A 27,638-nucleotide genomic window follows, 5' to 3' on the forward strand; every position below is an offset into this window, starting at 1 on the left:
GGGGTATGTAGGGGGAACTTGATGATGGGGGCGTTTAGTAAACATAATGTTCCTCATGTAACTGTAGATTAATGATACCAAAATAAAAAGAATTGAAATGAGTATAACCTTTCCAGAAAGCAATCTTAAAACTTTATACATATAATCTAGTAATTCCACTTCTGGTAATCCAGTTTAAAGAAACAACTCTTATGAGAAACTGAAGACAATTTATACACTTCAAGGTTCATTGCTTTTTAGATGTGTATCTTTAACAGAAAAAAAAGGTAAAAAACTCATACTGACATTGAGAGAACACTTAAGACTGACTGTTCTTTTTCTCACCAGTTATAAGTAATCCCTTCCACCTCTGTGAATAGGCAGTGCCTCTAGTACTTCAACTGATCTGTATCATACTCAGTTGAAAGTCTGTTTGTCTCACTGGACTGTGAATTCCTTAAATACAAATTTGAGGTACCATTCAGTTCCACATCATATCCCTTACCACCTTTGAGCACCCCCAGCACCTATCACAATACTTCACTAATAGTAGAACACAACCATTTTTGTTAAGTTGAATCACTGTTCTAATCAATTAGTTCAGACATAGTATTATTTCATGCAAATAAAGATGTAAACACACAAAAAGACAATTTATAAATGACCTAATTTCACCACAATTTGGAATAAACTGAATTCCATGATTTATAGCAACAAGTACTAGATTACAGTAGCCAAAATTTATAGTCATGCCTCTTTACCTTTTCCTCTTCTTCCTCCTTGTGACACAGACATGAAGTCTAGAGATACAACAGCCATCTTAAAACCGTAAGTCAGTAAGTCACAAGTCAAGGATTATAGAGCCAAAAGAGAAAAGTCTAAGTTCTCATTACATCACTGGGCAACTGCCTCACTTTAGACATCTTGTTATGTGAGAAAAAGAAACCCTGTATGTTAAACCCACTATTAATGGTATTCTCTGTTATTGTGATTGATAGAATTTTCTGATAGATTCTATTAGGGTTTTCTGGTACTTGTTCTGACAAACAATATATACCTATCCACTTGGTTATATTAACTAGACCAGGAGCGGATACTTAAATCAAATAAAGCCTATCAGAGTCTTTCTCTAGAATGACATAGGATGTCTCAGGAGAAAGAACTTCTTCCCATTAAAAGCTAAAAGTCTATGGCTGCTGGAAGACATTCTGATTACCCCTTGAAAAAAGCCTTCTACTAAATAGAGACAAATGACATCAAAAGATGGAGAGACATCACCTGAGCTCCTAGATCCAGCTCTGCCTAAAACCTACACCAGACTTCCCAATTATTACACCAACTAATTTCTCTATTTTGCTTAAGGTTAGTTAAATTATATTTCTAACACCTGCAGCCAAGAGTCTACAGTGGAGTAAACACACAAATAATTCTTTTACAGTTGGAAAAAAAAAAGAACTTTGCCCCATATTAACATACATAACTCAAATCACATGTCACTCTCCAGTTGCCTATTCTCTTGCATAATAATGCCTATACTAACCACACTGAATTGTTTGTTTTCCTGTACACCCTTCATATTTTTCTATTTATGTGAATTTTGCCTACTGTTCTTTTACATTGATGCCCTTTCCTCTCAATCTCTAACCATATTTCCTCTGAAACACCACAGGAAAGTATGTCCCTTAGTAGTTCTAACCTTGAGTCACAGTTATTTATTTGCATGTCTTATCTACCCAACTGCACTGTAATCTCAGTGTGTTTGGATTGTATATCTTCCCACAGGTCAGTCTGTCTCCAAAATCCATGTTATTTCTACCAAACCTATGCTATTTCCCAATTGTTAACACCTCATCAGTTAGGTGTCAATACAATACACTTAATCTAATCATCCTGAGTACCACAAGAGCCACATTAATAAAACTGAGAAGACTGAATGGGGTAAAAATTACATTCAGCTAGGTGGATTTAGGAATATAAAACAGAAAAAGCCAAACTTTGTCTAATTTAAGAAATGTTTTAGAGATGTTCAGGTCTTAGGATTTTTGCTGAGCCACTCAAATCAAGCCTATTCTAGGCCTCAGTCCTTCTGTTAGCTCTCAGGCAAACCTTTAACAAGGACTCTTAACCTCCACCCACCCACTTACCCACCATAATTTTCCAGGAAGTATCTGTGAAGAGAAAATTCATTGTTGGCAGTATCCTGACTCTACACCACACCCCCATATTGAGGCCTAAAGTGTATACAGTTAACGCTTTTGGCTTCCGTAACTCATGATCTATTTCTCACTAGCTTATTCTTACCACTTTGACTCTCACGTCTTTCCTTGCCTTTCATCTTTCCCTGCCTTTCATCTTTCCCTTAGCTCTACCTGGCTAATGGCTTATCCTTTATGTATTAGCACACAGAAATGCATACCTCAGAAAGACCACACAGGCAGAGAGAATATTCAATAATAACAGCAGCAACCATTTATTGAATATCTATTGCATGCCAGATACAGTGCTAAGTACTTTATAAAATGGTCTCTGATTCTTATGACAATCCTGATCATGTCAAACTAATTTTACAAACAAGGCACCTGACCCTCAAAGAGGTAAGGTAATCTCTCACATTACCCAGATGACAAGTATTATGGTTGAAATTTAAATTCAGATCTGCCTAATTCCACTGCCCTTGTTTCTTCCACTCTATTACCAAAAATAAAATGATGACTGTTCTCCCAGCTTCCCCCCTTGTCCCTGACCCCAACAATCTATTCACACTGCAGCCAGAGTGAGCCTTTGCTCAAATATTAGTTAATTCACTCTTTGCTCAAGTTCCTCCAGTGGTTCTTCGTTTCCTTACAGTAAAAGCTAAAGTCCTTATAATGGCCTAAGAGCCCTATGTGATCTGTCCACTTGTCCCCTCCCCAATAACCTCTCTGATCTCATTGTTATCTCTTCCTCACTTACTCCACTCTAGCCACACTGGCTTCTTTGTCATTCCTCGTATATACCAAGCCTGTTCAGGCCTCAGAATCTTTGCACTTAACTGTTCCTCTGCCTGTAACACATCCTCCTCAACACCTCAAAATTCTTTTAACTTATTCCCTCACTTTCTTTAGGTCTCTGCTCACATGCCACCTTCTCAATGAGACTTTTCCTGATCACCCAATTTAAATTGTTACCTCCTGCCCTTAGTACTCTCTATTCTGCTTTTCCTTTGTTTTTTTCTCTAAAATGCTTATTCACCACTTGATATATTGTATTTTTGTTTAGTGTCAGTATCCCACTACTAGAATATAAGCTCCATGAGAATTGGAACTTTGTATATTTTGTTTACTATATCTGGTATATAGTAGGTACTTAGTAAATATTTATTGAATGAATAAATGGAGAGCCTATTTCTTCCTAGGTGTTTAAATAAAAATTGTCTCAAAGACATTTCCCGGAAAGGAAATGCAAAGGCAAGCTGCCTCTGTTCTAATCTAATTTAGCAAATCCCCTCCCCTCAAACACTCTCTCTAATTTTTTCCAGTTGTAAACAGATAGCCCTGTCATTAAGCAACAAACTGAGCAAACTTATCCAGTGTAGTATTATAATCAAATAAAACTTACACAGCAAAGTTAATCAGACATATATTTAATGATATGCATAACTGTTATTGTGCTGCATGGTAACTAGGCATAAATGGTAGACACTTCAGGTAAATGACTCTAATTACAATTTATTTTACACAACCAAACCAAGCATGTCTAGGATCAGATTCAGGGGAAAACAGGAAGGAAGGGAAAGATGGATACTAAACTCTAGGAGGTAAGTCCTCTGTCTTATTCCCATCCCTTTAAGCAGTGGGCTAAAGTCTACCAGTCTTGGTTTTATGTCTTCAAGAGTAACTCTTTCCCCTCCATAGTAGGAGAGGCCTCCTTTTACGAAAGATTAAAAAACTAGGCTGAGGGTCTGGCCTCTGTCACCAGACTTAAAGCTGAGAGGAATCAGAACAATCACTAGTACCTCTGGCAAAGAAGACAGGAGCAGGCAAGCTGGTGGAGAGACCAAATAAAGAGAGCAACTTACTGAGGATCTACTATATACCAGGCAAACTAGTAGGTGCTTTGCATAATTCCTCTAAACTACTTCCTCACCTCACCTACATCCTCAAACTCTGTTCCTAGAAATTAGAGGAGTAAGCAGAGAGTGGGATAGTTTTAGTGAGGACTCCCGGCTCCAAATTCTCTCACAGAGCTTAAAATGTCACCAGAGAGGGTAATTTAAGTTGGCAAGCTAACACCACTAAGATGATCAAGAGGAAGCTGTTGTTTAGTGGCTGTTTCCCTTGCTTCCTATCTTATCTAACCGATAGGAAGATAAAGGGCTCCCTAGTTTCCTAGGGTTTATCCAAACCTATCCAGCCTTCACAACCCAGTCTAGGCCTACCCTCTCTAAGGCATCATCCCCACTCACTGTGGCTCTCCTCCTTTCTATTGCACTCACTGTCAGGGACATTCATATGAGTAAATGATCATTCACTTTGTGTCATCTTGTAATTAATTTCTTAGGTTAATGTTTATCACCCCAAAGAGACTGCAAGCTCCTTAATGGCAGAAAGCTTGTCTTAAAATTCTGTAACCCACATAAGGTCTAGAACCATTAAAAAAAAGTATTCCAAAATATCTGGATGAATTAAAATTAAATAGGAAGGCAATAGGTGATAGAGAAGAATCACATTTCTGGTTCTAGGTATATAAGTTGGTGTTGAAAAGAAGTTGGTAGTATTCTAGATTTGTCTTTATTATATTTCTAATTTTTAAAACAAAATACATTAAGTTGAAATGTAAGGTCTATGGCATCACACTGATTTTTTTGGCCTATCTATAGCAAAGTTGAAACATTAAAAGATGAAAGATTCTTCCCTTCCCCTTCTCCTTGAGAAATGGGCAATAAAATAGCATAGCTGCCAAAGTAATAAAGAACATGAAAAGTACTAGAGAATTAGCTAGGTAGAAAGAAAAAACCCAACAACTTTGACTTTAAAGAATTATCTGCTTTTTCTGTGCTGTATTGTATATAGGATTACAAAACGACCACACAAAGAAAAGAGTTTGGCTGTCCTGAAAAATTGTTACCTGTATCTTGCCCCATCAGCCCATTGCAGTACATGGCATGTTGCTCAATCTTTGAAGGTGGAAAGCTCTGGTCACACAGTGGACAGGATACCTGGGTATCAGGTAAGAAGGCAGAAGTAGGTATTTCCTTCTCAGCATCTTCCCTGTTACCAACCTGAAGAATACATTAAACAGCTACTATAACAGCTTTACTTTATAAAATACATTTTCCCTCAAAGAACTGCAAGAGATTCTATCCCTTATTTCATTTACTTTAAAAGAGACAATACCAATCAGTTCACCAGTTCATGAATGAGGACTGGAAGATACATAGATATAGTTAATACTTACTCAGTGCCTGCGTACTATGTGCTAAGCACACTGCATGTAATACTCATTTAATTCTCATAGTAATCTTACAAAGGTATTAATATACCCTTTTTTCTTTTTTTCCCATGAGAAAAGCATTTGGTCAAAACAGTAAAGCAACTTGTTCACAGTTACAAAACAAATAAGCAGCAGAAATGAAATTCAAACCAAGGACTATTTGGTTCCAAAACCTGAGGGCATTCCTCTCTATCACACTGTATGACACTGTCATCACTGGGTCAGTATGCTGTGTGTGCTGTGAGGCAAACTACCTGTATATCAACAGCATTCTAAAGAAAGATTTTCAATCTCACAAAAGAACTGTGATCACGTAAGTGGCTTCAGACACAAGTAAACAAGAGTTACAAGCAAAAGAAGCACAACTAAAATTTAAGTTAAGAAAACTCGGCTTCAGCTTAGACCAGTAAGACATACCACCTCTTGTGTTTTATTTGTCACTTCTGGATTAAATGAGAAAACACAGCTAAAACCCAAATACTTAAGAACACTCAAAGAAAAGTCATTAAGACAATTTCGTCAAGGCCATTCCTTATCTCTCTTACTCCTCTCAGTGTTTTATAGTCATTTTTCCATCATCACTGGTGTCTCTCAGAGGCAGTTTCATTTTACCTTTACAGGTCAGAGCTGAGAGCTCTGCAGTGATTAATTCAACAGTAGGCGTGAGCACTGCAGCACTACTGCCTAACACTTGCTTTAAAGGACAGCATGTCCTATCCAATCAATGTGAAACTGTCCTACACAGTCACTGCTCCCACTTAAGAGCAAGGAGCACTGAGGTTGTCATATGCCTTACTACAGGAAAAAAAAATGAACCCTCTTCTGGTACAAGAACAGTACCAAAACTGCAATGGGTATATAATCTGAGCTCTGACCTAACCAGGGTTTTTTCAGTTCCTAAATTTAGGCCATCCCTAAAATCTACTGCTTGTGAATGCAATCCAACAGAGAGGGAAACAGGTCAACTAGATACCAGGTCAAACAGTTCCTACAAATGCCAGAAAATGTTTTCAGCACAACTGCCTTTTACTTAAAAAGACACTCTGAAAGAAAAAATTAAAAAAAGAAAGATTAGGGAAGAACCAATAGTGGTGGAGTTTCTATAGTACATCAGGCTTGGCCAAGCAGTTTCCCTAACCATCCTTCACAGAAGCCAACTGGCACAGGTATCACTAGCTCCAGTATTACAAAAGCAATTGAAGCTTGGGAAGGCATGGTAACCTGCTGATCATAAGTTGGGAAGTGGACAATCTAGATTCAAACCCAGGCCTGTGTGGTACCAAAACCTTCAGTATCTCCACTCCACCGTGTTGTGGCAAAAGCAAAAAGCACCCCATGCACTTTGTTTAGACAATGACCCTACCAGGTGTTGGGAGACTATTAGGTTCTATTATTCTTCTCTAGGAGGTGGGGAGAGTCAAGTGTTAGTTCTAGTCAACTCTTAGTTCTAGGTGTTATTTATTCCAAGCTTAGACACTGAGCTTCTCACAAAGCCAGGTTCCCCTGTTCATAAATCTTACAAGGAAAAGGTGTCTTATCTATGCAAAGCCATTTGAGCAGAGGGGAAAAAAATCAATACATCCTAAAATTTGCAAGTAGTTTTAAGTTACTGAAAGTTAATGGCAACTGAGCAATTACTGGGCATTCTGAAGTTCACAAAGCACAGAAATGTTATACGACACAAATGTCACTGGTGTTCACACCGAGCACTATACTCCTTCCTTTGTAGTCACCACCAACTCCATAAGGTGCAGAAAATGTACATTCAACTGTTAATGTATTTGAGAGGGAGTAGTCTGTTATTGTCTTTTTGTAAATACAAGAGCACTTCCAATCAAATTCATAGGCAGCCCAGAAGGCTTCTGAACATTGTTAAAGTAAGATTTTTTCCAGCACCATTAAAAAGGTTTATTTAAATATTAACTACCATGGAGGAATCTCAAGAGGAAAAAATACAAGCGAAACAGCTTTTATTAGGACCAGTAGTTAGGGATATGGCCTCTGCAAAGCTGCTTCTACTTCTTTAAAAATACTGTAACTCAAAAGAGGTAGTTGGATACCAAATCTTGACTTCTTAAAGGTTGGTCCTTAGCTTCTGACCTCAAAAGAAACCTCACCTTAAGAAATGGAGCAAGTAAAAATAAAAGTATGTCCTCAAATCACGAACCCCCTACCCTTTTCCTATGCAGTTTATTTGCAGCTTAGAAAGCTATTTAGATCTTTCCTCTCTTACCATAAGACTCTTAATATAGTTTACTTTAAAACCAACTGACTAGACCAACTATTTAATTGTAACTTCTATTAACTCTTCTGAAAACAAAATATCTGGAACTCCAACTAAGGAAATCTCTTAGGCAAGATATTCAGAAAACATTTCCAAAGGAACCTGACCACTGCAGGAAATCAAATCAAGAGGGACTACAATTTTCCTACGGTATTCCAAATACTTTGAATACTATTGAGCAATTCTCTGTCATTAGTAAGCTATTATCACTGAACAGCCACAATATATTAAAAGGCAATAAAATAACTGATTCCATATGCATACCTCTACTTGTGCCCAATCTCTGCCATGTTTTATATCCTTTATCTAATTTAATCTTCAGAACAACACAGTAAAATCATTTATCTTTGTCTTTATTTTATATATGAAGAACAGAAATTCAGAAAACGAGTCCTCTCCTCTGCTCCCCTAATGCCCCAGGCATCTCTGTATCATTAAATTTGTCAGACCATGTTATAATTATAATAATCCTTTATATGCCTGTCTACTCCCTTACCAGAACCCTTTGAGGGCAGGGACTATTTATTTCTTATTATTGATCTTTCTATCTCAGAAGTCTAAAAGAATGACTCTCACACAATATACAAACTATAATATCTGCCAAATAAATGAATAATTAAATAATTTGTCCAAGGTCACAAAGTAGTGTGGGGGCTGGGATTCAAAGCCATGTCTCCTAAGTCCAATGCTCAAGCTCTTTGCACTACACCACACCACCTCCCAATAAAACAAGACATTTTAGAACAAATAACCCTATACACAGATTCCAAGGGCACACAACCATTGTGATACTGTGTTCACACAAAATATTCAGATTCTGTATTTCTAATAAGTGACTTGTAACTAGTAAATGATTACTCAGCAACTTAATAACTACAGTATCTCTAACTTCTTTTAATGGAAGCTTCTAAGACTATTTAGCGACATCCACAGGTATCAGCAAACAGCAATATGGAAAAGAGGGCATTCAATGTGAAGAAGGCCATACAATTCCATCCATCCGATTTGTAGTGGCACAGACATACATACTATATAAATTCTAAACAGGGTTCCTCCTCTTTGCCCCAAAGAAAGAACAGGCCTTTGTAGTCATAGATGGGTAAAATATCAGCCTTGATTAACTAAAAGCTTGCAGGGCTTCTACTGTAATTAGGATATTATGTTAACACGCTGTTCCCCAATCCCCATTTAGAAGATTTGGTCCCTCCCTGGAAAAAAGGATCTGAGGCCATTCTGACATTATCTAGCATGATGTGTCCTCAGTTGCTCTGCTACAGGGAGTGTCATCATGTTTCCTACCACCCCTGGCATCAAGGAATCTTGTGACAGATCAGGTTCCAGGGAACCAAGCAGTGTGCATGATTCACAAAAGCAGAATTTCTACCCAGTTACTTGTAGTGCAGAGACTAAAGAGGGGATCTAACTTTTACTGTAAAAACTGTTCTCAAAAAAAACTGGAGCATAAAAAGGAATAAGAGAATGAAGCCTTTTTAAGGTGCTTAGGATAAGATAGTATACACAAACATAACCAAAATCTTTATTTCCACAGAAAAATTAGTTTAATTCTCATGCTGCTTTTCACAACATATTTTAAAGATCTTCAGTTCTTTAAAAGATTTCTTAGCTGTTGTTCTTTTGTCAAATTCAATATATACTAAAAAATATACACTAAGAATCTTAATCAGAAGTATGAACTTGTATCAATCAGCTTTATGGTTTATGCCAGGCATGCGAAGTTAGGAAAGGTAACTGCAAATAGAGATTTGCTTATTTTATCATGCTGCTATCCTGACTTTGCATTTCTGATTGCCATCTAGAAATAGGGCTGAAAGTTATGTCATAATGTAAATATAGTGACTTTTTCCAAGATTGTTCATTATCTGTATGTAATGGAAAATACCTCAAGACTTTGGAGAAAATCTGTGTTCAAATTCTAGTTCTACCATTATTAGCAGTTTGAATTTGAGCAAATTTCTTTAAACATCCTAAGGCCTCCATTTCCCCATCTATAATAGAAATAATAAAGCATATAAAAGTACTCAAGAAATGGTACTGTTATTTTTAGAAACAGTGTTGAACTGACCTTAACTATAAGAATCTCTGAGATAAGTATCCCAAAAGTTACAACTTTTTGTCACTTAAATCTTTTCAGCCAAGGTCAATGTTACATCAGAGAGGAGACTATCAGTAGAAAGAAAACACTGAAAAAAATTATAGAGAATATTCACCTCCTTATCTGCCATTATTAGTCTTACTTCATCTGGAGTCTCTCTGCTACCAGGAGAGACTTCTCTTTCAAGGTCAGAAGTTTCAGGGGAACTTCGCTGTGTCTCTGTAATTAAAAAAATTAAAAGCTCATTAATTTTCATTTTGTATTTTCATAGTTTAAAAAACAAACACCTATTTCCCCTAAATTAGCTTAGGGTGTGATAATACTACAGTGGTAACACAGACCTAGTTTGTTTCTTCTAAAAGCTCTACTGAGACATAATTTACATACAATTTTTAGTATACAGTTTGATAAGTTTTGACAAACGTATACATAGTATCATGTATACATGACAAATTTATACCATGTAACCACCACAATCGAGGTGTGCAACATTTTTAGCACCCTAAAAAGTTCTCGTGTATCCCTTTGCAGTCAATCTCTTACTATCTGGCTCCTTGCAGTGACCAATCTACTTTATGTTCTTATAGTTTTTGCTTTTTTAGAATGTTATATAAGTGAAATCATACAGTGTGTCATCTTTTGTGTCTGACTCTTTCATTTAGTATAATGGTTGGAGAAGCATCTGTGTTGTTACTTATAACAGTAGTTTATTTCCTTTTTTCTGCTGAGTAGTATTCCACTGTGTGGATATATCACAGTTAATCCATTTGGCTTCTTTCCAGTATAGTTTTGGTTTTAAAGTGTATTATTTTGAAAGAAAACAAAAAACTGCCGATGTTAGTTTTAAGGTTAAAGGGATGATTAGATAAAAAATTGGGAGCAGAAATAGAAAATACAGTCTAGGCAAAGATATACCTTTCTTTAATACATTCTTTAGGCATCATCTAATCATTCAACACTTACCCAGAAAATATTTAGGAACAAATTCCAGGCATTGTACAAGTAACAGACACGGTACAAGAAGATGTAAGATGGGATCTCTTATGGACTAGTTCAGGGGTCAGCAAATTATAGCTCATGGGCCAAATCCAGTTAGCTGCTGTTTTTGGAAATAAACTTTCAATGGAACACAGCTATACTCATTCTTCTTTGTATTATCTAGGTTGCTTTTGAAGTGCTAAAATGGCAGAGTTGAACAGTTTAAACAGACTGTATGCCCACAAAGCCTAAAATATTTACTACCTAGTCTTTAATAGAAAAAGTTTGCAAATCTCTAGTCTAGACACCTATCATTCAATATAAAAGAACAGTAACTATACTTCAAAGAAGGACAATAAATCTGGAAAAGAAACTTACTTCAGAGCACAAATCCAGTAAGTTCTCTGTTATCTACACTGTACACACTATACATCTAACTGGTAATTCTTTGCTTCACAAATACAATGAATGGCCAATACTGGGCGAATAAAGTACCTGCAAGATACTGAGGTATCTTCTCAATCACCAAAGAAAGATAAAATACATTTCTAATGTTAACTATATTTTAATATAATTTTTTGAAAATTGGACATGTGCACACACACACACAGATCTTACTGCCTTGTTGGAAAACAGGCTTAACAGTGAATAAACTTCAAAATCTTCTTTGTCAAGTTTCACTGATATTACCAAAAAAGACATCCAGTCTGTTAGAAAGAAAAGCCACTCATTACTTGTACTAATGTAATAATAAAGGTCTTTAATTAAGATTTCTTTGAATATTTTAAATGTTCAACTAAAGACAATTTAGGAGGGTATTAGCTCCTTAGAAATAAACAAAACTAACATCACGCACAATGTGCTTCTATAATCCTGCTTCTTCAATGAAGTTAAGGTGCTATAATTTTGAATATCAGACCCTTGGAATAGGTCAGAAATACGAGACAAAACAAAATAGGAAAGATGGCCTACCACACTCAGTCTGTGTTTCCCCCATTTAGAACAAATTTTTCAGACAATTTAGATGCATAGTTTATAAATTATTTATTTAGAAAGTGACTCAGTAGTCTGGCTCCATGGAGAAGTAGTTATACTTTCTTAGCAAAAGGAACAGTAATGTTATGGAAACCTTTTGCAATCTCATTTAGAAATAGTTTGTATCAGCAAACAGTTGGACTTAATTATTTAATTAGCAAGCTAATGACAGCAAGTCATGCTCATAAAAGTCATCTAACCTCACTCCTGAAGGACTTGATTTTTCCTCTCTTATTACGAGGGTTTTTAAGATTATTGTATTTGCAGGTTCCTCCTGCAAGATCCCAATGTGATGTTACATGCCATCATCCTAAGCATACAGATTGAATGACTTCCCAGCAGGATGGAAAGATAGAGTTCCAGATAGAGAGAAGGTAAAGCTTTCTTTTCAAAAAGACAGTACAGCATTCCTGAGAGCTCCTGCCAAAACCAGAGCCCCTGGTAGTAGGATCTTTTAGGGGTATCGTTAGGAAGTAATACCAATACATTCCAAATTAAGAAGCCACTTTCAATAAAAACCAACATAGTTCAACTTCAAAAAGAAAAAAAGAAAAGCCTTTATGATACACTGCCAAATGCTTAAAAATATTTACAGGACTTCCCAAGACTAATGTGTAAACTAAGCTTGAGTCTCTGTGGAAAAAAACTTGAAATAAGAAATCTGTAAGTCTCTCTGACACTGACCAGTTACAAGACACCAAAGGGAAAACTAGATTTGACTTATGATAACATTTGTATAATACTTCCTGTCCAAAGAGTTTAAACATTAAGAAGAAGTCCTTCAATCTCACATGAATGAGGTTACTAATAAATATAATGGGCCCCACTTTAAATAAAAGCCAAAAAAGAAAATGTAAGCTAAAACAAATTCCCTAGAAAATAGCAGCTTATATTACAAAATAATTCTTCATATTATAAAATGATTCAACTCAAAAGTTCTCTCAGATAATGGTGTCTTGGTTCACTCAAAATTGTTTTGTGTGTCAAAATCTATTTATGTACAACTTGAAACGAGCATCTCTGAAACCTAAAGCAAGGTACCCATGTTTTTCATCTCTACAATTAACAAAACCAAAGTACAGTACTTAGCCAGGTTAAGTATATTATCTGAGATTAAAAATAAGTCAATGATAGAATTGTGCACAAAATTCAATTTTGGACTCTTCACATAATGAGTGAACGGCACAGTAAAACTAACTAGCAGGGGCGGAGCCAAGATGGCAGCATGAGTAGAGCAGCAGAAATCTCCTCCCAAAAACATATATATTTTCGAAAATACAACAAAGGCAACTCTTCCTAAAAGAGAGAGCAGAAGATATAGGACAACAGCCAGACTACATCTACACCTGCAAGAACCCAGCGCATCGCGAAGGAGGTAAGATACGAGCCACAGCCCGGCGGGACCTGAGCACCCCTCCCCCCAGCTCCTGGCGGGAGGAGAGGAGTCGGAGCGGGGAGGGAGAGGGAGCCCAGGACTGCTAAACACCCAGCTCTAGCCATCCACACCGGAGCGCAGACACACAGTGCATGGGGTGCTGGATACTAGGGGAACGGGGCAGTAAAATCTGCAAGCGGGTCCCCGCAACCGGCACCCCTGGGACAAAGAAAAGTGAGTGCTCTTTGAAAGTCTTAAAGAGACAGGGACCCTACAGCTGGATGGAGGCATCCCAGCACAATCAGCTCAGCAGCTGGGAACCCGGGGAACTCCAGGCACCCTAACCCCCTGGGCGGCACTGCAGCTCTGAGGCCCCCTCACGGCAATAAACAGCCTCCTGCCTGCTCCCACTCCAGCGTGATCTCGCCATAGAGGAGCCCTCAGCAACCGCATGCAGAACTTCCTTCACAGCAGCCAGGCAAGAATCAGAGAGCCATCCGCGCACACCTGCCCAGCACCAGCCGCTAGAGGTCACCATTCTCCCAGGAGAGGAAGGCCACAAACTACCAAGAAGGGACGTTCTCCCAGCTGACACGTGCCAACTACCCACGACTATCTCTATCGCCATGAAAAGGCAGAAGAATTTGATACAGACCAGATTAACCCAGACAGTTTCCCCTGAAAAGGAATCTGGGGAGATAGACCTAACCAATCCTCCTGAAAAAGAATTTAAAAGTAAGGTCATAACCATGCTGATGGACTTGCAGAGAAATATGCAAGAGCTAAGGAGGGAGAATACAGAAATAAAACAATCTCTGGAAGGATTTAAAAGCAGAATGGATGAGATGCAAGAGGCCATTGATTGATGAGAAACCAGAGAACAGAAACGCACAGAAGCTGACACAGAGAGATAAAAGGATCTCCAGGATTGAAACAACATTAAGAGAACTATGTGACCAATCCAAAAGGAGTAATATCTGCATTATAGGGGTACCAGAAGAACAAGAGAGAGAAAAGAGGATAGAAAGTGTATTTGAAGAAATAATTGCTGAAAACTTCCCCAAACTGGGGGAGGAAATAGTCGCTCAGACCACAGAAATACACAGAACCCCCAAATGAAGGGACCCAAAGAGGACAACAAAAGACACATAATAATTAAAATGGCAAAGCTCAAGGACAAGGACAGAATTTTAAAGGCAGCTAGAGAGAAGAAAAAGGTCACCTACAAAGCACAACACATCAGGCTCCCATCAGACTTCTCAACAGAAACCTTACAGGCCAGAAAAGAATGGGGCATGATATATTTAATGCAATGAAACAGAAGGGCCTTGAACCAAGAATACTGTATCCAGCATGATTTTCATTTAAATATGAAGGAGGGATTAAACAATTCTCAGACAAGCAAAAGTTGAGGGAATTTGCCTTCCACAAACCACCTCTACAGGCTATGTTAGAGGGACTGCTCTAGATGGGAGCACTCCTAAGGCTAAAGAGATGTCACCAGAGAAAATAAAATCACAGCAAAGAAAGCAGACCAACCAAATACTAACTAAAGGCAAAAAATAAGATCAACAACCCACAAAAGCAGTCAAATCACAAAAGAGCACAGAATAAAACACCTAACATATAAAGAATGGAGGAGGAGGAATAAGAAGGGAGAGAAGAAAAGAATCTCCAGACAGTGTCTATAATAGCTCAATAAGCGAGTTAAGTTAGATAGGAAGATACTAAAGAAGCTAACCCTGAACCTTTGGTAACCACGAATCTAAAGCCTGCAATGGCAATAAGTACATATCTTTCAATAATCACCCTAAATGCAAACGGACTGAATGCACCAATCAAAAGACACAGAGTAATAGAATGGATAAAAAAGGAAGACCGGGCAGAGGGGGCGGAAGATGGCGGCATGAGTAGAGCAGCGGAAATCTCCTCCCAAAACCACATATATCTATGAAAATATAACAAAGACAACCCTTCCTAGAATAAAGATCAGAGGACATAGGACAATATCCAGACCACATCCGCACCTGAGAGAACCCAGCGCCTCAAGAAGGGAGTAAGATACAAGCCCCGGCCCGGCGGGAGCCGAGCACCCATCCCCCCAACTCCCGGCGGGAGAAGAGTAGGCAGAGCAGGAGGGAGACGGAGCCCAGGACTGCCGAACACCCAGCCCCAGCCATCCGGACGAGAGTGCAGGGCCCTGGATACTAGGAAAACAGGGCAGCAAGAACAGTGAGCGGGAACCGGAGGCCGGGCGCCGGAGGACACCAGAAAAGCGAGCGACCATTTTCTTTTTGGCGAGCGCTTTTTGGAAGTCTTAAAGGGATAGGGCCCCCAATACTAGGCAAACAGGGCAGCAAGACCGGTGAGCAGATGCCTGAGGGTGGCACCGGAGAATAAAGAAAAATGAGCGGCCACCTTTTATACTTATTTTATTTTTATTTTTATTTTTTTTAATTAAAAAAAAATTTTTTTTTAATTTTTTTTTTTTTTGTGGTCGTTGTATTGTTTTGACGGGTGCTTTTTGAAAGTCTTAAAGGGGCAGGGCGGGACACTTAATCCAGAGGTAGGGAATCCGGGGATCTCTGGGCACCCTAACCCCTGGGCTGCAGGGAGCAGGGAGGCCCCTTACAGAGATAAACAGCCTCCCAGCCGCTCCTGCTCCAACGCGACTTCACCACTTTGGAGGAGAGGCCCGAACCAGGCCACGCCCACAGCAACAGCGGAGATAAACTCCATAGCAGCCGGATAGGAAGCAGAAGCCCTGTCTGCGCACAGCTGCGCAGCACAAGCCACTAGAGGTCGCTGTTCTCCCAGGAGAGGAGGGCCACAAACCAACAAGAAAGGAAGTCCTTCCAGCCGTCACTCGTCCCAGTTCTGCAGACTATTCCTATCACCATGAAAAGGCAAAGCTACAGGCAGACAAAGATCACAGAGACAACACCAGAGAAGGAGACAGACCTAACCAGTCTTCCTGAAAAAGAATTCAAAATAAGAATCATAAACATGCTGACAGAGATGCAGAGAAATACGCAAGAGAAATGGGATGAAGTCCGGAGGGAGATCACAGATGCCAGAAAGGAGATCGCAGAAATGAAACAAACTCTGGAAGGGTTTATAAGCAGAATGGATAAGATGCAAGAGGCCATTGATGGAATTGAAACCAGAGAACAGGAATGCATAGAAGCTGACAGAGAGAGAGATAAAAGGATCTCGAGGAATGAAACAATGTTAAGAGAACTGTGTGACCAATCCAAAAGGAACAATATCTGTATTATAGGGGTTTCAGAAGAAGAAGAGAGAGGAAAAGAGATGGAAAGTATCTTAGAAGAAATAATTGCTGAAAACTTCCCCAAACTGGGGGAGGAAATAATCGAACAGACCACGGAAATACACAGAACCCCCAACAGAAAGGATCCAAGGAGGACAACACCAAGACACAAAATAATTAAAATGGCAAAGATCAAGGACAAAGAAAGAGTTTTAAAGGCAGCTAGAGAGAAAAAGGTCACCTATAAAGGAAAACCCATCAGGCTAATATCAGACTTCTCAACAGAAACCCTACAGGCCAGAAGAGAATGGCATGATATATTTAATACAATGAAACAGAAGGGCCTTGAACTAAGGATACTATATCCAGCACGACTATCATTCAAATATCACGGTGGGATTAAACAATTCCCAGACAAACAAAAGCTGAGGGAATTTGCTTCCCACAAACCACCTCTACAGAACATCTTACAGGGACTGCTCTAGATGGGAGCACTCCTAGAAAGAGCACAGCACAAAACATCCAACATATGAAGAATCGAGGAGGAGGAATAAGAAAGGAGAGAAGAAAAGAATCTCCAGACAGTGTATATAACAGCTCAATAAGCGAGCTAAGTTAGGCAGTAAGATACTAAAGAGGCTAACCTTGAACCTTTGGTAACCACGAATTTAAAGCCTGCAATGGCAATAAGTACATATCTTTCAATAGTCACCCTAAATGTTAATGGACTGAATGCACCAATCAAAAGACACAGAGTAACAGAATGGATAAAAAAGCAAGACCCATCTATATGCTGCTTACAAGAAACTCACCTCAAACCCAAAGACATGTACAGACTAAAAGACAAGGGAGGGAAAAACATATTTCAAGCAAACAACAGCGAGAAGAAAGCAGGGGTTGCAGTACTAATATCAGACAAAATAGACTTCAAAACAAAGAAAGTAACAAGAGATAAAGAAGGACACTACATAATGATAAAGGGCTCAGTCCAACAAGAGGATATAACCATTCTAAATATATATGCACCCAACACAGGAGCACCAGCATATGTGGAACAAATACTAACAGAACTAAAGGGGGAAATAGACTGCAATGCATTCATTCTAGGAGACTTCAACACACCACTCACCCCAAAGGATACATCCACTGGGCAGAAAATAAGTAAGGACACGGAAGCACTGAACAACACAGTAGAGCAGATGGACCTAATAGACATCAATAGAACTCTACATCCAAAAGTAACAGGATATACATTTTTCTCAAGTGCACATGGAACATTCTCCAGAATAGACCACATACTAGGCCACAAAAAACCTCAGAAAATTCCAAAAGATTGAAATCCTACCAACCAACTTTTCAGACCACAAAGGCATAAAACTAGAAATAAACTGTACAAAGAAAGCAAAGAGGCTCCAAAAAACATGGAGGCTTAACAACACGCTCCTAAATAATCAATGGATCAATGACCAAATCAAAATGGAGATCCAGCAATATATGGAAACAAATGACAACAACAACACTAAGCCCCAACTTCTGTGGGACACAGCAAAAGCAGTCTTAAGAGGAAAGTATATAGCAATCCAAGCATATTTTAAAAAGGAAGAACAATCCCAAATGAATGGTCTCATGTCACAATTATCGAAATTGGAAAAAGAAGAACAAATGAGGCCTAAGGTCACCAGAAAGAGGGACATCATAAAGATCAGAGAAGAAATAAATAAAATTGAGAAGAATAAAACAATAGCAAAAATCAATGAAACCAAGAGATGGTTCTTCGAGAAAATAAACAAAATAGATAAGCCTCTAGCCAGACTTATTAAGAGGAAAAGAGAGTCAACACAAATCAACAGTATCAGAAACGAGAAAGGAAAAATCACGACGGACCCCGCAGAAATACAAAGAATTATTAGAGAATACTATGAAAACCTATATGATAACAAGCTGGGAAACCTAGGAGAAATGGACAACTTCCTAGAAAAATACAACCTTCCACGATTAACCCAGAAAGAAACAGAAAATCTAAACAGACCAATTACCAGCAACGAAATTGAAGCAGTAATCAAAAAACTACCAAAGAACAAAACCCCCGGGCCAGATGGATTTACCTCGGAATTTTATCAGACATACAGGGAAGACATAATACCCATTCTCCTAAGTGTTTTCCAACAATTAGAGGAGGAGGGGATACTCCCAAACTCATTCTATGAAGCTAACATCACCCTAATACCAAAACCAGGCAAAGACCCCACCAAAAAAGAAAACTACAGACCAATATCCCTGATGAACGTAGATGCAAAAATACTCAACAAAATATTAGCAAACCGAATTAAAAAATACATCAAAAGGATCATACACCATGACCAACTGGGATTCATCCCAGGGATGCAAGGATGGTACAACATTCGAAAGTCCATCAATATCATCCACCACATCAACAAAAAGAAAGACAAAAACCACATGATCATCTCCATAGATGCTGAAAAAGCATTTGACAAAGTTCAACATCCATTCATGATAAAAACTCTCAGCAAAATGGGAATAGAGGGCAAGTACCTCAACATAATAAAGGCCATCTATGATAAACCCACAGCCAGCATTATATTGAACAGCGAGAAGCTGAAAGCATTTCCTCTGAGATCGGGAACTAGACAGGGATGCCCACTCTCTCCACTGTTATTTAACATAGTACTGGAGGTCCTAGCCAGGGCAATCAGACAAAACAAAGAAATACAAGGAATCCAGATTGGTAAAGAAGAAGTTAAACTGTCACTATTTGCAGATGACATGATACTGTACATAAAAAACCCTAAAGACTCCACCCCAAAACTACTCGAACTGATATCGGAATACAGCAAAGTTGCAGGATACAAAATTAACACACAGAAATCTGTGGCTTTCCTATACACTAACAATGAACCAACAGAAAGAGAAATCAGGAAAAAAACTCCATTCACAATTGCATCAAAAAGAATAAAATACCTAGGAATAAACCTAACCAAGGAAGTGAAAGACTTATACTCTGAAAACTACAAGTCACTCTTAAGAGAAATTAAAGGGGACACTAACAGATGGAAACTCATCCCATGCTCATGGCTAGGAAGAATTAATATCGTCAAAATGGCCATCCTGCCCAAAGCAATATACAGATTTGATGCAATACCTATGAAACTACCAGCAACATTCTTCAATGAACTGGAACAAATCATTCAAAAATTCATATGGAAACACCAAAGACCCCGAATAGCCAAAGCAATCCTGAGAAAGAAAAATAAAGTAGGGGGGATCTCACTCCCCAACTTCAAGCTCTACTACAAAGCCATAGTAATCAAGACAATTTGGTACTGGCATAAGAGCTGAGCCACAGACCAATGGAACAGACTAGAAAATCCAGACATTAACCCAGACATATATGGTCAATTAATATTTGATAAAGGTGCCATGGACATACAATGGCGAAATGACAGTCTGTTCAACAGATGGTGGTGGCAAAACTGGACAGCTACATGTAGGAGAATGAAACTGGACCATTGTCTAACTCCATATACAGAAGTAAACTGAAAATGGATCAAAGACCTGAATGTAAGTCATGAAACCATTAAACTCTTGGAAGAAAACATAGGCAAAAACCTCTTAGACATAAACATGAGTGACCTCTTCTTGAACATATCTCCCTGGGCAAGGAAAACAACAGCAAAAATGAATAAGTGGGACTATATTAAGCTGAAAAGCTTCTGTACAGCAAAAGACACCATCAATAGAACAAAAAGGAACCCTACAGTATGGGAGAATATATTTGAAATTGACACATCCGATAAAGGCTTGACGTCCAGAATATATAAAGAGCTCACACGCCTCAACAAATAAAAAACAAATACCCAATTAAAAAATGGGCAGAGGAACTGAACAGACAGTTCTCCAAAAAAGAAATACAGATGGCCAACAGACACATGAAAAGATGCTCCACATTGCTAATTATCAGAGAAATGCAAATTAAAACTACAATGAGGTATCTCCTCACACCAGTAAGGATGGCTGCCATCCAAAAGACAAACAACAACAAATGTTGGCGAGGCTGTGGAGAAAGGGGAACCCTCCTACAATGCTGGTGGGAATGTAAGTTAGTTTAACCATTGTGGAAAGCAGTATGGAGGTACATCAAAATGCTCAAAACAGACTTACCATTTGACCCAGGAATTCCACTCCTAGGAATTAACCCTAAGGACGCAGCAATCAAGTTTGAGAAAGACAGATGCACCCTTATGTTTATCGCAGCACTATTTACAATGGCCAAGAATTGGAAGCAACCTAAATGTCCATCAATAGATGAATGGATAAAGAAGAGGTGGTACATATACACAATGGAATACTACTCAGCCATAAGAAAAGGGCAAATCCTACCATCTGCAGCAACATGGATGGAGCTGGAGGGTATTATGCTCAGTGAAATAAGCCAAGCGGAGAAAGAGAAATACCAAATGATTTCACTCATCTGTGGAGCATAAGAACAAAGGAAAAATTGAAGGAACAAAACAGCAGCAGAATCACAGAACTCAAGAATGGACTAACAGGTACCAAAGGGAAAGGGACTGGGGAGGATGGGTGGGTAGGGAGGGATAAGGGGGTGGAAGAAGAAGGGGGGTATTAAGATTAGCAAGCATGGGGGAGTGGGAGAAAGGGGAGGGCTGTACAACACAGAGAAGACAAGTAGTGATTCTACAACATTTTGCTATGCTGATGGACAGTGACTGTAAAGGGGTTTATAGGGGGGACCTGGTATAGGGGAGAGCCTAGTAAACATAATATTCGTCATGTAAGTTTAGATTAGTGATACCAAAAAAAAAAAAGGGGGCAGTTCCTGTGTGGTAACCTCCAATGAGTTCTACACAAGGGTATAAAGGGCATATAAAAGTGTAGGCAAAGGGTCTGTTTGTGTTTATACAGAGGATCAAAGCCTAATTGGGCTACCCCGAAAATGAACTAAGATACGATATGAAAAAGAACTTCCAACATCAGCACTCTCTGGTAGACTCATGCCAGAAGATGATCATCAAAAAACCCCAACAAAGATCCACGCACTGCTACAGCTGTAGATGCACTCATCCCACCAGTTCCTGGACTTGCCATGGGAATGAAGAAGGAGATATCTAAGCTGGCCTGTGCATACAGTAAAACAACAAATTTGACTAGATCTATACTGTTGGAACTCAATCAAGAATTAGGAGAAGTGCAAATTGTAGCGCTCCAAAATCTTACAACTACAGACTATTTACTGTTAAAAGAACATAAGGGATGTGAACATTCCCCAGGAATGGGTTGTTTTAATTTGTCTGATTTCTCTCAGACTGTTCAAGTTCAGTTGGACAATATCCATCATATCATAGATAAGTTTTCACAAATGCCTAAGGTGCCTAACTGGTTTTCTTGGTTTCACTGGACATGGCTGGTAACTACAGGTATGCTTTGGTTATGTAACTGTACTCCTATTATGTTAATGGGTGTGCACAATTTAAGTAGTAGCTTAAAACCTATACATGCTGAAGTTACTCTACAAGAAGATATGTCAAAGAAATAATCAATCTTCCCATGTTTTCTTCTGCCTGCTACTTCTATAGCTTTTCTTCTTCCTTCCTAATTACAACCCTTAAATAGAATTCGTGCCTCATATCAAATTTACCGAGTATCATAATTCTTCCAAGTGGTAAAGATACCTCAAGACAAATGCTGGGCATAGAAGCTACAGGGCACAAATATGGAAAGAAAGAAAAAGCTAACCATTTCAAACAATAAGGCTTCTCTCTCACTTACCAACTTTACATTTCCCTGTATGGCCCCGGAAGATGACTGGTTAGCCAGAGACGGGTAAGATTCCTCAAGGGAGGAACAACCTAAGACAGGCACAGTCGCAGGAGGGTCATCAGGTGAGAAATTGGGGATCAACAGAGGTGAGGCTTAGAACCTTACACCCCCTGTTCTGAGAGAAATCTTCTGCATATGTGGATGTTTTATTGCCCTTGTCTAGCTTGGATTAACACATAGTCTACAGGCACACACCTGATCATCTACATTTGCTCTCTTACAACACTAAACTATGTTTTCTACCTTTATCTTGTATCTACCTACCACTTCAGCATTTTATTACAAATAATAATAATAAAGAGAGAAATGTGGTATCCACATATAAATCAAGTATAAAAATCATATGAGTATTCATATTTGAACTGTTTATAGTTCATAATGCATGAGCAAAACCGAAAGTTTCTGTGATGACTGCCCTTGTACTGTTCACCATGTAACTTATTCACTATGTAAGAATTTGTTCTCCATGTAAGAACTTGTTCGTTATTCTTCAGAAGATTGGAGACTGACGAAAATTAGGCTTGGGGTGGATTAATGATTGTGCATTGAGCATTGACTCCCCTATACAGAATTTTATTGTTGTTAACAACCATTTGATCAATAAATATGAGAGATGCCCTCACACACACACACACACACTAAAAAAGTATACACTTCCAATGGTAAAATAATAAGTAACCGGGACGTAATGAATATAGTCAAGATATTGTAACAGCTTGGTAAGGTGATAGCTGGTACCTAGAATTGTCATGTATATAAATGTTGAATCACTATGTTGTACACCTGAAACTAATGTAATGTAATACTGTGTGTCAACTACCCTTCAATAAAAAATAATTATCTACAAAAAAAAAAAAAAAAGGAAGACCCATCCATATGCTGCTTACAAGAGACTCACCTCAAACCCAAAGACATGCACAGACAAAAAGTCAAGGGATGGAAAAAGATATTTCATGCAAACAACAAGGAGAAAAAAGCAGGTATTGCAGTACTAGTATCACACAAAATACACTTCAAAACAAAGAAAGTAACAAGAGCTAAAGAAAGACATTACATAATGATAAGGGGGTCAGTCCAACAAGAGGATATAACCATTATAAATATATATGCACCCAACACAGGAGCACCAGCATATGTGAAACAAATACTAACAGAATTCAAGGAAGAAATAGAATGCAATGCACTCATTTTAGGAGACTTCAACACACCACTCACTCCAAAGGACAGATCCACCAGAAAGAAAATAAGTAAGGACACAGAGGCACTAAAGAACACACTAGAACAGATGGACCTAATAGACACCTATAGAACTCTACATCCAAAAGCAACAGGATACACATTCTTCTCAAGTGCACATGGAACATTCTCCAGAATAGACCACATACTAGGCCACAAAAAGAGCCTCAGTAAATTAAAAAAGATTGAAATTCTACCAACTAACTTTCAGACCACAAAGGTATAAAACTAGAAATAAATTGCACAAAGAAAGCAAAAAGGCTCACAAATACATGGGGGCTTAACAACATGCTCCTAAGTAATCAATGGATCAATGACCAAATTAAAATAGAGATCAAGCAATATATGGAAACAAACGACAACAACACAAAGCCCCAACTTCTATGGAACACAGCGAAAGTACCCTTAAGAGGAAAGTATATAGCAATCCAGGCATATTTAAAGAAGGAAGAACAATCCCAAATGATAGTCTAATGTCACAATTATCGAAATTGGAAAAAGAAGAACAAATGAGGCCTAAAATCAGCAGAAGGAGGAACATAATAAAGATCAGAGAAGAAATAAATATAATTGAGAAGAATAAAACAATAGAAAAAATAAATGAAACCAAGAGATGGTTCTTTGAGAAAATAAGCAAAATAGATAAGCCTCTAGCCAGACTTATTAAGAGAAAAAGAGAATCAACACACATCAACAGAATCAGAAACGAGAAAGGAAAAATCACGACGGACCCCATAGAAACTCAAAGAATTATTAGAGAGTACTATGAAAACCTACATGCTAACAAGCTGGAAAACCTAAAAGAAATGGACAACTACCTAGAATAATACAACCTTCCAAGACTGACCAAGGAAGAAACAGAAAATCTAAACAAACCAATTACCAGCAAAGAAATTGAAGTGGTAATCAAAAAACTACCCAAGAACAAAACCCCTGGACCAGATGGATTTACCTCGGAATTTTATCAGACACACAGAGAAGATGTAATACCCATTCTTCTTAAAATTTCCAAAAAATAGAAGAGGAGGGAATACTCCCAAACTCATTCTATGAAGCCAAATCACCCTAATACCAAAACCAGGCAAAGACCCCACCAAATAAGAAAATTACAGACCAATAACCCTGATGAATGTAGACGCAAAAATACTCAACAAAATATTAGCAAACCGAATTCAAAAATACATCAAAAGGATCATACACCATGACCAACTGGGATTCATCCCAGGGATGCAAGGATGGTACAACATTTGAAAATCCATCAACATCATCCACCACATAAATAAAAAGAAGGTCAAAAACCACATGATCATCTCCATAGATGCTGAAAAAGCATTCGACAAAATTCAACATCCATTCATGACAAAAACTCTCAACAAAATGGGCATAGAGGGCAAGTACCTCAACATAATACAGGCCATATGTGATAAACCCACAGCCAACAGCATACTGAATAGCAAGAAGCTGAAAGCTTTTTCTCTGAGATCAGGTACAAGACAGGGATGCCCACTCTCCCCACTGTTATTCAACATAGTACTGGAGGTCCTAGCCACTGCAATTAGACAAAACAAAGAAATACAAGGAATCCAGATTGGTAAAGAAGAAGTTAAACTGTCACTATTTGCAGATGACATGATATTGTACATAAAAACCCTAAAGACTCCAATCCAAAACTACTAGAACTAATATCGGAATTCAGCAAAGTTGCAGGATACAAAATTAACACACAGAAATCTGTGGCTTGCCTACACACTAATGATAAACTAATAGAAAGAGAAATCAGAAAAACAATTCCATTCACAATTGCATCAAAAAGAATAAAATACCTTGGAATAAACCTAACCAAGGAAGTGAAAGACCTATACCCTGAAAGCTATAAGACACTTAAGAGAAATTAAAGAGGTCACTAACAAATGGAAACTCATCCCATGCTCCTGGCTAGGAAGAATTAATGTCGTCAAAATGGCCATCTTGCCTAAAGCAATATACAGATTTGATGCAATCCCTATCAAATTACCAACAGCATTCTTCAACGAACTGGAACAAATAGTTCTAAAATTCATATGGAACCACCAAAGACCCCAAATAGCCAAAGCAATCCTAAGAAGGAAGAATAAAGTGGGGAGGATGTCGCTCTCCAACTTCAAGCTCTACTACAAAGCCACAGTATCAAGACAATTTGGTACTGGCACAAGAACAGAGCCACAGACCAGTGAAACAGAATAGGGACTCCAGACATTAACCCAAACATATATGGTCAATTAATATTTGATAAAGGAGCCATGGACATACAATGGGAAACTGACAGTCTCTTCAACAGATGGTGCTGGCAAAACTGGACAGCTACATGTAAGAGAATGAAACCGGATCACTGTCTAACCCCATACACAAAAGTAAATTCGAAATGGATCAAAGACCTGAATGTAAGTCATGAAACCATAAAACTCCTTGAAAAAAACATAGGCAAAAATCTCTTAGATATAAACACAAGTGACTTCTTCATGAACATATCTACCCAGGCAAGGGAAACAAAAGCAAAAATGAACAAGTGGGACTATAACAAGCTGTAAACCTTCTGTACAGCAAAGGACACCATGAATAGAACAAAAAGGTGGCCTACAGTATGGGAGAATATAATCATAAATGACAGATCCGATAAAGAGCTGACATCCAAAATACATAAAGAGCTCATGCACCTCAACAAACAAAAAGCAAATAATCCAATTAAAAAATGGGCAGAGGAGCTGAACAGACAGTTCTCCAAAGAAGAAATTCACATGGCCAACAGACATATAAAAAGATGCTCCACATTGTTAATCATCAGAGAAATGCAAATTAAAACCACAATGAGATTATCACCTCATACCGGTCAGGATCGCCACCATCCAAAAGACAAACAACACATGTCAGTGAGGTTGTGGATAAAGGGGAACCTTTCTACACTGCTTGTGGGAACGTAAATTAGTTCCACCATTGTGGAAAGCAGTATGGAGACTCCTTAAAATGCTCAAAATAGAAATACCATTTGACCCAGGAATTCCACTTCTAGGAATTTACCCTACGAATGCAGCAGCCCTGTTTGAAAAAGACAGATGCACCCCTATGTTTATCACAGCACTATTCACAATAGCCAAGAAATGGAAGCAACCTAAGTGTCCATCAGTAGATGAATGGATAAAGAAGATGTGGTACATATACACAATGGAATATTATTCAGCCAAAAGAAGAAAACAAATCCTACTATTTGCAACAACATGGATTCAGCTAGAGGGTATTATGCTCAGTGAAATAAGCCAGGCGGAGAGAGACAAGTACCAAATGATTTCACTCATATGTGGAGTATAAGAACAAAGAAAAACGGAAGGAACAAAACAGCAGCAGAATCACAGAACCCAAGAATGGACTAACAGTTACCAAAGAGAAAGGAACTGAGGAGGATGGGTGGAAAGGGAGGGATAAGAGCAGGGAAAAAGAAAGGGGACATTATGATTAGCATGTGTAATGTGGTGGTGGGGCGCACGGGGAGGGCTGTGCAACACAGAGAAGATGAGTAGGGATTCTGCACCATCTTACTATGCTGATGGACAGTGACTGTAATGGGGGGTTTGTGGGGGAGACTTGGTGAAGGGGGTAGCCTAGTAAACATAATGTTATTCATGTAACTGTAGATTGGTGATACCAAAATTACAAAAAAAAAAAAACTAACTAGTAAAATAATGAGAGAAATCTGTTAAATGACCACAGATTTAAGGACAGCCCAGCTTTGAGAACCCATAAACCAAAACATAAAGTTCTTTTGGCTCTGGATGTACAGGTAAGTGCTATTCCTCATGCTTTGCTGCCATCTGTGATGTGGATCATAAACAAACAAGCAAAGAAAAGAACATGTTAACTTAAAAACTAAAATATCTCTAAGAGAAAAGGTTAAGAAGCAGAGCCAATGTCCATTCAAAAAATGGGTGTCTATGTACATATGATTGTGTATGGAGATACACACATCCAGACAAATACACACACACCCGTTACATGTAAACCTCCTGAG

General features: G+C 38.4%; 1 protein-coding gene across 1 annotated transcript in view; it reads right to left on the reverse strand.

The window, feature by feature from the left end:
• The window catches only part of UIMC1 (ubiquitin interaction motif containing 1), a 152,865-nt gene that overhangs the window by 29,281 nt on the left and 95,946 nt on the right, over positions 1-27,638 (reverse strand). The window contains exons 9-10 of the mRNA XM_036884707.2: positions 9,964-10,067; positions 5,086-5,239 (exon numbers count right to left, since the gene is read on the reverse strand). Coding sequence (XP_036740602.2) covers positions 5,086-5,239; positions 9,964-10,067 — 258 coding nt within the window. The remainder of the gene's footprint in view (positions 1-5,085; positions 5,240-9,963; positions 10,068-27,638) is intronic.

Source organism: Manis pentadactyla, chromosome 2 (genome assembly GCF_030020395.1).
Source record: "Manis pentadactyla isolate mManPen7 chromosome 2, mManPen7.hap1, whole genome shotgun sequence".
Lineage (NCBI taxonomy): Eukaryota > Metazoa > Chordata > Mammalia > Pholidota > Manidae > Manis > Manis pentadactyla.